Below are 13439 nucleotides of genomic sequence, written 5' to 3' on the forward strand. Positions count from 1 at the left end.
TTATTTATTAAAATGATGACAATTAAATGATGACAATTAAATTACAATAAAATTACAAACAACAATTAAATGTGTTCTTAATAATTAATAGAAGTGCCAATACATAATCTTATTAAAGATTTTGAATTAAATTCCCTTGTGAAAACTCGAATTAATGCAGAAATACATTTGTATCCTAATTCATGAATTAATTATAATGCTACCGTCCGTTTATTTGCAGAAATCCACTTATCTGTTAATCTGGAATTTTGTCAATGTTTATTTCACCACTCATCCAAGGAGCTTCTTGAATATCTGTCTAAAGGGAGGCGCTAACCACACACCATACAGTGAGGAGTATCTGTTAAGTCAATGGAACAACTTTAAGGTCTGAACTATCATCTTAGAGTAGTTCAGTCCTTCAATATTATCTCATGTTTTAACGTTAAGGGTTCATTTAGTTTACGTTTAAGTGTGTGTGTAAGTGTGTGTGTGTGTGTGTGTGTGTGTGCGTGTGTGTGTAAGTGTGTGTGTGTAAGTGTGTGTGTAAGTGTGTAAGTGTGTGTGTGTGTGTACGTGTGTGTGTAAGTGTGTGTGTGTAAGTGTGTGTGTAAGTGTGTAAGTGTGTGTGTGTGCGTGCGTGTGTGTAAGTGTGTGTGTGTGTGGAGTGTGTGTGTGTGTGTGTGTGTGTGGAGTGTGTGTGTGCGTGTGTGTGTGTGTAAGTGTGTGTGTGTGTGTGAGTGTGTGCGTGCGTAAGTGTGTGTGTGTGTGTGTGTGCGTGCGTGTGTGTAAGTGCGTGCGTGTGTAAGTGTGTGTGGAGTGTGTGTGTGTGCGTGCGAGTGAGTGTGTGTGTGTGTGTGTGTAAGTGTGTGTGTGGAGTGTGTGTGAGTGTGTGTGTGGAGTGTGTGTGTGCGTGCGTAAGTGTGTGTGTGTGTATGTGCGTGCGTGTGTAAGTGTGTGTGTGTGTGTATGTGTGTAAGTGTGTGTGTGTGTGTGTAAGTGTGTGTGTGTAAGTGTGTGTGTAAGTATGTGTGTGTGTGTGGACCCACTGTACACGGGGCTCTAGTTTCCCCCGTCCTCGCTGCTCCGTCCTGGGCCACCTGTCACCAGCAGTCACCCCGGCTCTCCAGCATTTGGTCCTTCTAACCTCCATTTCCACCAAACACAGACAAGCCCAGTTCCCACGCAGAAGCAGCTACACACGGAACAAGGAGAACAGGAACTATTTGGACACGGAAGACGCTGTAGTGTTTGTTAAAAGCAACATTTTGGAGGAATTTAGCTGGTTTTAATCCGATTTTGTGGGACATTTAGGATACGGCCATTGTTCCCGTACTTCCTGTGTCCAGATTTAAAAGGTAAAATATTTGCAGTTTTGTATAAGTATGTGAAGGTATGATGTTTGAATATTCATGAAATAAATAAATAAAATACAACCTTAGGAGTTGAAAGTAAATGTCAAAAATCAAGTGGACAGATGAATCATATCGAGGTTACAGTGTTTATGAGAAAAGCTTCAGTAGATTTATGAAAAATGTATTACATTCATTTGGATAATATATTAGTTATTACACACACAAAAATCACAAAAATGAGTTACACCTATATTAGAATTTCAATACTATTTTGTATATATGTATTTATTTGTTTATTTGAGAGATTATTCATTTTAGTGACCTCATAACTTATATTCAACATGACTGTTGACAGTAAACGCTTCCATATCAAGGTTATGATGATAAATATAAAAATGTAATGTTATAGTTTTTGAGTATCTTGTCATTAAGTCCTTCAGTGTCAGAGAGAAGGTCCAGATTTAGCTGGGTTGAGATTGGATTTCACCGCCCGAGAATAGGCTCAGGTCGGTGCGCAGTAACTGAGGGAGTGCGGTTATGAGGAAACAGCGTAAATAACAGAGAATGTAGTTTCCCTGCTGAGATTATAGATGTATCAATATTGTCATTTCAATCTAAATGTCATATTTAGAGAGATTTTTGAAGCCCTTCATCACAAAGACCACAAACATAAAGGTTTCCATTGAAGAATTCAGTTTGCCATGGAGATGCTAAGATGCTAAGTACTTGAGTTAGCACATTAGCTGTGATTCATGTTTTTGCTAGCAGTCAATATTGTAGAAACCTTTTCAGTAGTGACTCATATCCAAGGACATTTCCCTGCTGATGGCAAACATGGCAGATTTCCATCAAACTATATTCATGACATATGATCCAAATCTCTATAATCTATTTATTTATTTAAGAAAAAGGGGGGAATAATCCATATTAATGAACACAGGCCAACAAGGACAGTGTCATGTTAGTACAAACATCCAACATGTTAAATAAGCTGGAGAGTGACAAAAAAACATTTAGAACCCAATTCATCTACATTGCACATAACCTTATATTGCGCTGAATCTTCTGGCACATACCCATATTGCACAGGTTCTTATTGCACAGATTCACAACACAGATTTGTATTGAACAGATTCATATTGCACCGATCCATAGCACACAGTCATATTGCGCAGGTTCATATTGCACAGGTTCATATTGCACAGGTTCATATTGCACAGGTTCATATTGCGCAGGTTCATATTGCGCAAGTTCTTATTGCGCAGGTTCATATTGGCTGGAGTTCCTTGGAATCCAGCGACACTGACAGACTTTTTTCATACAATCGTTACAAAACAGTGTGGAACCTTCCAGATCGAACCAGCAGTTTTAAATTGTCTGAAGTTCACAACATTTAAAACATTATGTGTCAAAAAGAGAAAGTCTTATCATCTAGGATTTCCAAAGCTCTTTATTTCCAAAGCTCTTTTATGGCACGTATCTATATTTTCAAAATGTTTGCCTAATCTAAAATAAGTTTTGTCATATTGTCAATTCGCTTTTTATTTTTCAACTAAAATATAATTTAAAAATGCTTCTCTTTATAAATGGTACGAGCACATTTCTTATATTGTCCCATTGCTCGTTTAGGCAATGACCCTATTATTCACCTTTATTTTACTGTGTTATCATAGAGACAGAGAAAGAGTGCAGTTGTGTTTACAGTTTTCATCCTCTTATTGAAAACGTATCATGGATTCTCAGCTGTTCACGTCTCTTTTAGGTTCCACTTCATCTGATCTGCATCTCATCATGGACGGGTGAGTCTGCACTTCCCACAGACACATTTCAAACGATTAAAAAGACTCAGAGCTCATGAACAAGCGTCACTAGAATCCGCTCACCACGCCGCTGTCACAAAACAAACCCTGACCCGCCTCGAAACAAAAGGTCAAGGTGACTCCTTCTCCAGGCCCTTCATAACGTGTCCTTTTGTGCCACAGCGAGGACGACAAGCACTCGGTGGACATCCACGACAACCCGCCGCAGCCAGATAACTTTGTGAAGGAGGACGATGGAGAGACGGTGAGCGGACCCCCAGTCAGGGCCTCCAGCCGGGACGGGGAGACCAGGGGGGGACCAGGGGGGGCGTGCTGGCAGACAGCTTTCTGTCTGTCAAAACTGCCACAGAATATGTTAAGGAGGCGGTCAGCGAGGGGGTTTGGGGTTTGGGCATTCGGCGGATGAGCTTTTGATGTGGATTTAGCGAGTGGATTTAACGAGTGGATTTGTGCATTTAGATCAGGGGTGGGCAATTATTTTTCTCCAAGGGCCATATTCAAAACCAGGCATGTAACAGAGGGCCAGCCCGCGATCATTGGTGTGAAACATCAACAAAAAAATAAATATCAAATAAAATATCACTTTTCTGTCAAATATAGGCTGTTGAATATATTATCTAATTCGTTTCACATCATATTTATTAAGGATACAAGTGCAGACAGATGCATGAGGGAAAAAAAATAAATATATATATATATATATATATTTTTTTTTTAAATATTACTTGGCATGTTTGGCGGGGCGGATTATAAAGACAAACGGGCCACATGTGGCCCGCGGGCCGTAGTTTGCCCACCCCTGATTTAGAGAGTGGATTTAGCGAGTGGATTAAGAGAGTGGATTTAGTCCACACAAAACACTTCTACAGCTGGGTGTTTCCCAGGCTCTGGTGTTACTCTCGAGTGGTTTGTGATGTTTTTGATGTTTATAGGCTAATGCTAACTCTCCTGTTGAAAATGCATTAGCGCTAACATGTGGTACCAGGCTAATGGAACGCAGCGATTTGTTTGCAAGAACTAGAAGGGTATGTACATTTTAGGCCTTATTACCCTAATCGAAATTGCAGTTTTGCATTAGTCTAGGAGAAGGGAAAATATTCTGATATGCCATATGTTTATTGCTGCGATATTGATATTATTCTGACCATAATTTATATTTTACATTTTAAATTACTACTGTGATGCCACTGCTGCTCCTCAGTTTGCTTGCAGCAGGAGTCTTGGCGCCCTCTGCTGGAGTTCTGTATATTTATACATGAGGTCTCAGTGTATTTGTTTTCCAGATTTATCATGTGGCTCTGGGATGAACCTAAAGCTTTGTTTTTTCTAAATTTTGATGAGAAAACCACATCCCAATCGGGTTAAAAGCTCACGCTGCAAATTAAGAAGGAAGACAAAGTATCATGAACATATGTGTGTAAATGTTGACGTGTTTCATGTTCAGGTGTACTTCATCTATGACGAGGAAGTGGAGGTGGAGGAGAAGGAGCCCGAGCCTCCTCCTCCTGTTGTCATGGTGAACGACAAACCACACAAGTTTAAAGATCACTACTGCAAGAAGCCCAAGTTCTGCGACGTGTGCGCGCGGATGATCGTCTGTACGTCATACACGTACACACAACGCATACACACACACACACACACATGTACACAAACACACACACACACACACACACACACACATATGTTCCTTTCGATATGATCAGTGACAGTCCTAGCGGTCGGTTTAAATCTGTTTTAATTCTGGTTTAAGTCCGGTTTGAACCCGGTTTGAATCCGGTTTACGTCTGTTGTAAATCCGGTTTGAGTCCGGTTTAAATCCAGTTTACATCTGGTTTAAATCTGGATTAAATCTGGATTAAGTCTGGTTTAAATCTGGATTAAATCTGGTTCATGTCTGGTTTGAATCTGGTTTAAGTCTTGACTAAATCTGGTTTAAATCTGGAATAAATTTGGTTTGAATCTGGTTTAAATCTGGTTTAAGTCTGGTTTAAATCCAGTTTAAATCTGGTTTAAGTCTAGATTAAGTACGGTTTAAATCTGGTTTAAATCCGGTTTAAATCTGGATTAAGAGGACTAAAAGCTGTATCCTTTTCAGTGAACAACAAGTTCGCCCTGAGGTGTAAGAACTGCAAGACCAACATCCACCACGCGTGCCAGTCGTACGTGGAGTTCCAGAAGTGTTTCGGCAAAATCGTGAGTCACATTTAGACTTCGCTCACCACTTTAAAAACCTCGAGGACTAACGCGGTTCTGTGCAGCCTCCAGGTTTCCGAAGGGCCTACAGCTCTCCCCTGTACAGCAGCGACATCCCCGACCCAAGTGTGTGCTCACTCCTCTCATATTCACACTTTTATACAAAACACTCTAAAAGATTTCACGCAAAGACCAAAGGATCATGCTCTATGTCGTTTTCTCTGTTTCGTGAACTCGTAATCGCCCGTTTTCTCACGAACATGTTAATATTCTGTGGTTTTCCGTGATTGCGGCCAAACGCGCAGACAACATGAACAGGAACGACCCCGTATTCGACACGCTGAGGGTCGGGGTCATCATGGCCAACAAGGAGCGCAAGAAGGGCGAGAACGACAAGAAGAACGTACGAGATCGTCTCACTCCAGGGTAAAGGCGTCGTCGTTCGTGACGGTGATTCAACGCTGTGTTTGTCCTGCAGATAATGATGATGGAAGAGGAGGAAGAGGAGAACCAGCGGCCCAAAGAGAACGAGGAGGCGGGGGAAGGTGCGAGAGAGGGCGGGGACAAGGGACAGGGGACAGGGGGTGGTGCGGAGTGTGAGTGACCGCTGCTCATGGACCGTGTGCTTGACTGTTCCAGGAAAACCCGACGACAAGAAGGAGAAAGGAGGAGACAAGGCCGACGAGAAGGTCATGCAGTAACTGTATCAGAATGATGTGTTTTCATGGTTCATTTGCCCTTTTGCACTCACGAATCGTTATGTAGGCTGAGGGGGACTGACTAATACACCGCAGAGCCAATCAGGAGCGAGGTTGTAGAAGGCACATGCCCCTTCCCGCGTCACTACTGAGCGAGGAAAACTTTGTGTGTTTTTTTTCCCTTTTATTTATTTTTATAATATACAGCAACAAAAACGCACAGAAAACAAACTGACTGATGTAAATAAAATATGTAATGATGATGATGATAATAATTGTTTAACTTTTGGTGTTTTAATCATTAGTGAGTAAAACAAGCATCAGAATCAGAAAAGGTTTATTGCCATCGTCAATGAACAGAATTCACAGACATAGGAACTATTTAAATCTTCTATAGGATAAAACTAAAAATAGGCTTAGTATGTACACAACTTTTACTGTTAAATTTACATATGTAGTGCAGAAAGTGAACAGTGTGTGACAGGTGTTTAAGAAGTGTTCATGAGTCCAAAGGCAGAGGGAAAGAAACTGTTCTTATGGCCTCCTGCCTGAGGGGAGTGGCCTCCTGCCTGAGGGGAGTGGCCTCCTGCCTGAGGGGAGTGGCCTTCTGCCTGAGGAGAGTGGCTCAAATTGTCCGTGTCCAGGGTGAGAAGGGTCAGCTGTGATTCGACCTGCCCGTCCCAGAGTCCTGGAGACGTACAGGTCCTGCCCCTTGTCAGTTTGCTGCCGTCTGCCATTTAAAGTAACAACACAACAACAACAACAACAACAACTGCACATTTCCCCCTAGTTAGACAAATTTGATGTAATTTCTAATCTTACTTTGTTGGTTGGACTAAACTGTTACCTAGAAACAAGGGCTAAACTTCTACTTGGCTGATGTAAATCTATAATTAACATTTAGCATAACATGATAACATCTGCCTCATGTGTTCAGGCCAAGACCTTCTCCCAGTCCCATTATTACCTGGCTCTGTATCGCTTCAAGGCCATCGAGAAGGACGACCTGGACTTCCAGTCAGTTTATAGTCCAACAGAATATTCACCTTTTCAAATGAGAGTATTTGACTGGTGCCTGTGTGTTTCAGCCCTGGAGACCGGATCACGGTGCTGGACGACTCCAATGAGGAGTGGTGGAGGGTGAGTTCACTGTAACGTAAATGAACGTTACACGGCTGGTTTTCTGCAGAAACAACAGGAGGCGACAACAGACCAGGACCGGACCAGGACTGGACCAGGACTAGACCAGGACTAGACCAGGACCAGACCAGGACCAGAACATAACTTAACTGTGCTCAAGTGTGTGATCGCAGCAGAACATATGTCGTAGCACATTCTTCTTGTTTTCAGGGCAAAATGGGGGACAAGACCGGATACTTCCCGACAAACTACCTGATCAAAGTCAAAGCCTCGGAGCGCGTCTACAAAGTGTTGCGCTCTTTCGTGGGCAACAGAGAGATGGGCCAGATCACACTCAAGAAAGACCAGGTAACACAGTGAACACAGGAAACACAGTGAACACAGCCCCCAAAGGTGCTGTGCCCAACGTTCACCCTTCTCAAAACGTCACATATTTATAACATGTCTGCGCCGATCGCTCATCTCGTCCCTCGCGTTGCAGATTGTGGTGAAGAAAGGCGACGAGAAGGGCGGCTACCTGAAGGTCAGCACCGGACGGAAGCTCGGATACTTCCCGGCCGATCTGCTCCAGGAGATCACCGTCACATAAACACTCGGGTTTTAGACGTTTCAACCTCCTATAAATAGTGTTTCATGAATTATACCTTTATAAAATGCATTATAAACAATAATCTGAGAGAGAAGCGTCTGAAAACCCGGCAGAATGGATGGTGTGCAATAAGATAAACTAGAATAACTAATGTTTGACGAGTGTTTTGTATAAAGACATGCATATCACGCTTATTTATAAATGTGTTATTACTATATTAACACCTGGATCAAACGTGTGTTTTCAGTGCGGATCAAGATGTTTTCTGTTTTCATACTCCTAATAATAAACCAGAAGTGCACTTATGTCACTTGTTTTGTGAGGAAAACACATTTGTCTGAGCTTTATGTGACGTATAAAGGTGAATATCGCCTTCGTTTTGCACCATAAAAACAGAAAAGAATGTTTGTGTGTGTCATGCAAAAAGATTAAAGTATAATTTTGTTACATTTGTATATTGTGTATCTCCACATTATATCTATTAAAGTGTTTATTGATCTGAAACGGGCCACAGTCTGACGTATGAGATCGTCTCTGCTGCCCCCATGTGGTGTAATAAGAGAATTGCACGTGTATTGACTTATTACATTTGGAGGACTTTTCCCAGAACATGATTTAACATATTTAGGGGAGGACTATCATGACCTCATGGGCTTTGTAACAACAACAACTGTCTGAGGAAGAACAAGCCCTGGACTAAAACTGTGAGGAGACCTTGCTCAACACCCGGTCTGGAGAGACGGGAGATGGCGGAGGAGAGTGGATCGGGGATGGAAGACGTTCTGGACGGCGTGGAGGAGCAGCCTTTTCTGCCTGCACGTGCCCGGAAACGTAAAAAGTCCCTTAGCTCGTCCGAGGGTTCTGGGAATGAGCAGCAGGATGAGGCTGAAGCTATTGATGTCCGGGGTGAGAGCAGAGACTGTAAGGTGATCATAAAGCTTGCACAGGATAGTGCATCCTTTAAGGAGTGGAATTCAGTGGCATTGTCAAAGAGCCTAACTGTAGCTGTGGGAGTGATCAAGAGTGCGAGTGTCCTTAGAGATGGCTCGCTGCTGGTCGTGTGCAAGGACGCGGCTCAGCAACGGAAGGCGATTGGAACTAAACGTCTGGGTGGAAAGGACATTCTTGTGTCTGATGCTGAAAGAAACACGGTCAGAGGGGTTATCGTAGGTGTCCCTACGGCGACGTCTGTGGATGAAGTTAAGGAGAATTTGACTGGAGTTACGGTGGTGGACGCTAGGCGTTTGAAGGTGACCCGGTTTGGGGTAAGATGTGACAGCTTGTCGGTAATGGTAACACTTGAAGGGAGGTGCCTGCCTAGTAAGGTGTTCATTGGGTACATGTGCTATAGCGTCAGGCCATATGTTCCGCCGCCCCTGCGTTGCTTTAAGTGCCAGCGCTTTGGGCATATTGCAGCGGTCTATAGAGGGAGGCAAAGATGTGGTAAATGTGCAGGAGATCACGAGTATGGGAAGTGTGACGTGGGTGCAAAACTGAAGTGCTGTAACTGTGGGGAAGAACATAGCTCTGCCTTCGGGGGATGCAGGTTTAGCAAAAGAGCTGCTGAGGTGCATAAAATAAAGGTCTCTCAAGGTATATCCTATGCAGATGCAGTCAAGAAAGTTTCAAGTAACGAGTTTAGAGTAAATACAGAGAGAGGAGCCAGCGCTGCTCCCAGCCAGGGCGAAATGAGAAAGGCCAGCGTGGCTCCCAAGAAGTGTGAAGGTTTCAAGAGTGGAGGTCCCAAGTGTGCAGGTTCCAGAATTAATGAGAATACCCTGGTTGTGGATAGAGAGGATTTTGTACTCTTTATGGTGGATGTTGTAAACTGTGCTGCTCAGACTCAAAGCAGAACTGAAAGGATCAGGATCATTGCTAAAGCTGCAGGGAGATTCCTTGGAACAAAGGAGCTTGATTGGGCAGATATAGAAAACAGGCTAAAGGCGCTAAATGGGAGTCGGAGTGATGGGGGTCTGCTTTTGGGGAGTCAGAGTGATCAGAGTGACGAGATGGGGGTGGGGGTGGTCTCCTGTCCTCGTCCAGTCTCGTAGACGCACGGCTACCAAGCAGCGACATCAGTGGACATATTAAAGCCTATAGAATGAAGCCTAAAGAATAAAGCTGTACGGTGGAAGCACCGAACGTCAAAGAAGGAGAGGAAGATGAAGAAGAGTCTCCCTGGAATAAAGCCGGTTGGTCTCTGAAACAACAACAACTATTTTAGTCACAAAGACATATCATGACCTCATGGGCTTTGTAACACCAAAGCAATGGAAGGAGTACTTTTACGGACTACGACAGAGTCTGAGGACTACGACAAAGTCTGAGGAATAAAGTCTGGCGGTAATGCAACACTTGGATGCCAACCGCCATAAAACAACAACAACAACAACAACAACTACGACAAAGTCTGAGGAATAAAGTCTGGCGGTAATGCAACACTTGGATGCCAACCGCCATAAAACAACAACAACAACAACAACAACAACATATTTAGAGGTTTGATCCGGGTTTAAATATTTATTGTCACATCGACAAAAAGAGTTTTAAAAAATGTGTTCATAATATGGGCGTGTCTAGGCATCGATCATTCATCATACGCCACTTTAATTGATCCAGGACGACGCCGCGCGCCAGTTTTGCTCCAAAACGAAATGTAAGATAAGATAAGATAAGATAATCCTTTAATATCCACACAAGGGGAAATTTCGTTGTTACAACGCAGTAGAAACAGGAGGAAAGGACAGATTATAGAAGTTTCAAAACACACTCTTAATAGAACTCTTATGAACAAAACAAAAAAACTCTTATTAACAAAACTTCTCTCCTATCTTAATAGGGAATGGAGGGGGGGGAAATAAAATAGATAATAAAAATACAAAATAAAGATAAAAAATCAGAAAATAATAAAATAACGACAATAGAATTAAAATAAACTAAAATAAAGTAAAAATAACTAGCACAAGACTTATGTGCTTATGATTCACGCACTGACACGTTATTACTGTTTAATAAGCTGCGGAAACTACGTGCGGAAGTGACGTACCGACAACAACTGTCCAGTACATAATAACCACGGTTCTGCTGTTATAATTTATGTCACAATCTTCGGTGGTGATAATTTACGGTGGATGCGACTTTATCGCCACCTTATAAGCGGATATAACTCACCTTCATATTAAAACACAAAAATATTAGTATGTTTGAGTGTTTTTTCATATGTCCTTGTACATGAGAGGAAGCCCCGCTTGCGCAGGGCATCAAAAAATTGGATAAAACTCTTATTGTTCCTCTCCACGGAAATCTTTAGTAAAAGGCGAAAGATTTATACGATCTGAAGAGAAACAAGAGTGTACTGAAATGAACATGTCTGAGTGTCTAAACCCATTTCCCGCCACACGAGCCTCAGTCACGGTGCCACGTTAACGACTCAAAACGTGACATAAAACACACGCAGGAGAAAACAGTTACAACAACGCGGACTTTTCACCGCCTCTAAAGCGGTTAAAACAGAACTAAAACATGTATTTGACTTAAAAATAACTTTAAACTGAAAATGCACGCAATGCATTTTGGGAACATGGTGCGGTGACCACGCCTCCTCCCGCACGAGACCCGTTTACTCGTTTGACAACACGTTTATCTTCGGTCCGCAGAATTACACCAGTGAAAAACCCGCTTTTAAAGTTACGTGAACAGTTTCTCCACGTTATGAAGAGTTAGAAGGACACGACAGAGGAACATGTGTTATATTAGAAAGGCCACGGTGAGCGCGGGGACTTATGAAGCGGCCGTGTCTCTGCGCATGCGCCTTGCCTTGCTGCCATGAGTTTCTTCGTGGATGTTTATATTATCCGAATAGGTCGCTAGCGGCTCCCAGTGGCCAGTCCGTTGGTACTGCAGTGAAAACAAGTTTATTTGTAGAGCACAGTTCATACACAAGGAGTGCTTCACACAACAGGAATAAAATGCATTAAAATCACAAAGACATGATAGTCACTAAACAGTTTAAGACATAAAAGAGAAGAGCGCAAAGAAAATCCTTTCAGTCATATGCACAGCTAAACAAAACTGTTTTTAGCTCAGATTTGCACACTGTTAGAGAAGAGGCCTGTCTCACATCTTAAGGGAGTGTACGTTTAGTGTTCATCCGTGTTACCAGTGAGTAGGCTAAATGATTTTAATGACTTTTAGCATGATCTGACAAAGTTTGAACAAAGTCATTTGTTTATGGTTGTATATTTTATTTGTGATGCACCACAAAACACTGAATAACAGTAAAATATTGACCTATAGAGCCATGATAATAAATGGATTTAGGCAAATACATATAGAAAATGTACAGTTTAGCGCTAGGTATACAATATGATAATTAAATCGACGCATAAATACAAAATAGCATCAATAATCAAATGTTCTATAAGATAAGATATTCCTTTATTGTCCACACATGGGGAAATTTCATTGTTGCAACGCAGGTAGATACAGAGGAAAAGGACAGATAACTTATAGGAAGTTTCTGATGTACTGTGTTTGGAAAAGTAATGAAGCGGCACAACAGCTTTAGGCCAGACCATGAGCTGGACTTTAAGGTGAACCCCATATTTTCATAGATCCATGAATGAACCGGCTTGATTTGATGACTACTCAGTGACAGCGTGCTCACTCCTCGCCCCGTGCACACCAAGGAGCTACTAGAATAACACCTTTTATCGGTCATTTACTTTTTCCCTGTTCAAAATCCTCAAATTTTCTTAAAATCTGTTTTTTTTAATATTTCGCTTTATCTCGCAGTCCAGCTCTTGTAACTCTCACTCTGATTGGTCAGAGCGATCACATGGTACATATGATAAGCCTATGTAACTTCCGGGCCACTGTGTACTAAGAGCTAAAGGCTAACTGGCGACGTGCGCTAATGAGCAGCTATTGACTTGACTGGAACACCATCTTTGGCCCCGGGGATTGGGTTTCTTAGCAAGACAGATTTGCTCATAATAGTCAGATTAAAAAACAAAAACAAAGAATCATGCAAATAAATTAATTATATTATTTAATTCTAGGCTATTATAAACTGCATGACTTTGATTCATTTCCAAGTAGCCTAATTTAGAATTTAACGTAAACCTGTGAATAAATCAGTCAAAGTCCACTGGCCCACCTCACTTTTATGTCATGAAATCCTCTGTGCTCACTCGCAGAGAAGAATAAGTCCAATTGTAGTATTTATTTGTAATTATTGAATATAGTCCCTGCGCATAGGGGTGCACGGTGGCAAAGGCGGTTAGCGCTCTTGCCTCCCAAGAAGGAGATCATAGGTTTGATTCCTGGACCAGACCAACATCACTTGATCTCTCTGGGTGGAGTCTGCATGTTCTCCCCGTGTTACCGTGGGTTCTCTCCGGGTTCTCCAGCTTCCTCCCACCGTCCAAAGACATGCATGTGTTAGGTAAAATTGGTGACTCTAAATTGGCCCTAGTGAATGAATGTGAGCGTGAACTGTCTGTAATGTCTATGTCTCTGTGTTGGCCCTGCGACAAGTTGGCCACTGTCCAGGGTGTACCCCGCCTAAGGCCCGAAGTCACTGGGATAGGCTCCAGTCACCCGCGACCCCAAAAAAGGGAACAAGCGGTAGAAAATGGATGGATGGAATATAGTCCTGTGT

At 42.4% G+C, this 13439-nt stretch overlaps 1 protein-coding gene and 1 non-coding gene across 2 annotated transcripts; one reads left to right on the forward strand and one right to left on the reverse strand.

Annotated features, from left to right (window-relative positions):
• Window positions 1-1127: 1127 nt before the first annotated feature.
• On the forward strand, window positions 1128-8177 carry stac3 (SH3 and cysteine rich domain 3). The gene is made up of 13 exons (XM_072448798.1): window positions 1128-1337; window positions 3097-3133; window positions 3317-3398; window positions 4599-4752; window positions 5253-5350; window positions 5416-5476; window positions 5656-5753; window positions 5829-5895; window positions 5990-6039; window positions 6986-7065; window positions 7137-7188; window positions 7399-7536; window positions 7670-8177. The coding sequence occupies exons 2-13, from the start codon at window positions 3126-3128 to the stop codon at window positions 7775-7777; spliced, it is 996 nt and encodes a 331-aa protein (XP_072304899.1). The 5' UTR covers window positions 1128-1337; window positions 3097-3125; the 3' UTR covers window positions 7778-8177.
• A 2840-nt stretch (window positions 8178-11017) lies between these two features.
• LOC140363639 (U5 spliceosomal RNA) lies at window positions 11018-11131 on the reverse strand. The gene has a single exon (XR_011927155.1). It is a non-coding gene; the product is annotated as a U5 spliceosomal RNA (small nuclear RNA).
• Between the last annotated feature and the right edge of the window lie 2308 nt (window positions 11132-13439).

Source organism: Eucyclogobius newberryi, unplaced genomic scaffold, assembly GCF_026437365.1.
Source record: "Eucyclogobius newberryi isolate DKJ021-1_F unplaced genomic scaffold, fEucNew1.0.hap1 SCAF_17, whole genome shotgun sequence".
NCBI classification, from domain to species: Eukaryota; Metazoa; Chordata; class Actinopteri; order Gobiiformes; family Gobiidae; genus Eucyclogobius; species Eucyclogobius newberryi.

What these genes read in the sequence shown, in the direction of transcription:
- stac3 (XM_072448798.1), top strand. An exon ending in AGGAGGACGATGGAGAGACG is followed by an intron (nt 3,399 to 4,598) that starts GTGAGCGGACCC and finishes TTTCATGTTCAG; the next exon opens with GTGTACTTCATCTATGACGA. An exon ending in AGAAGTGTTTCGGCAAAATC is followed by an intron (nt 5,351 to 5,415) that starts GTGAGTCACATT and finishes GGTTCTGTGCAG; the next exon opens with CCTCCAGGTTTCCGAAGGGC.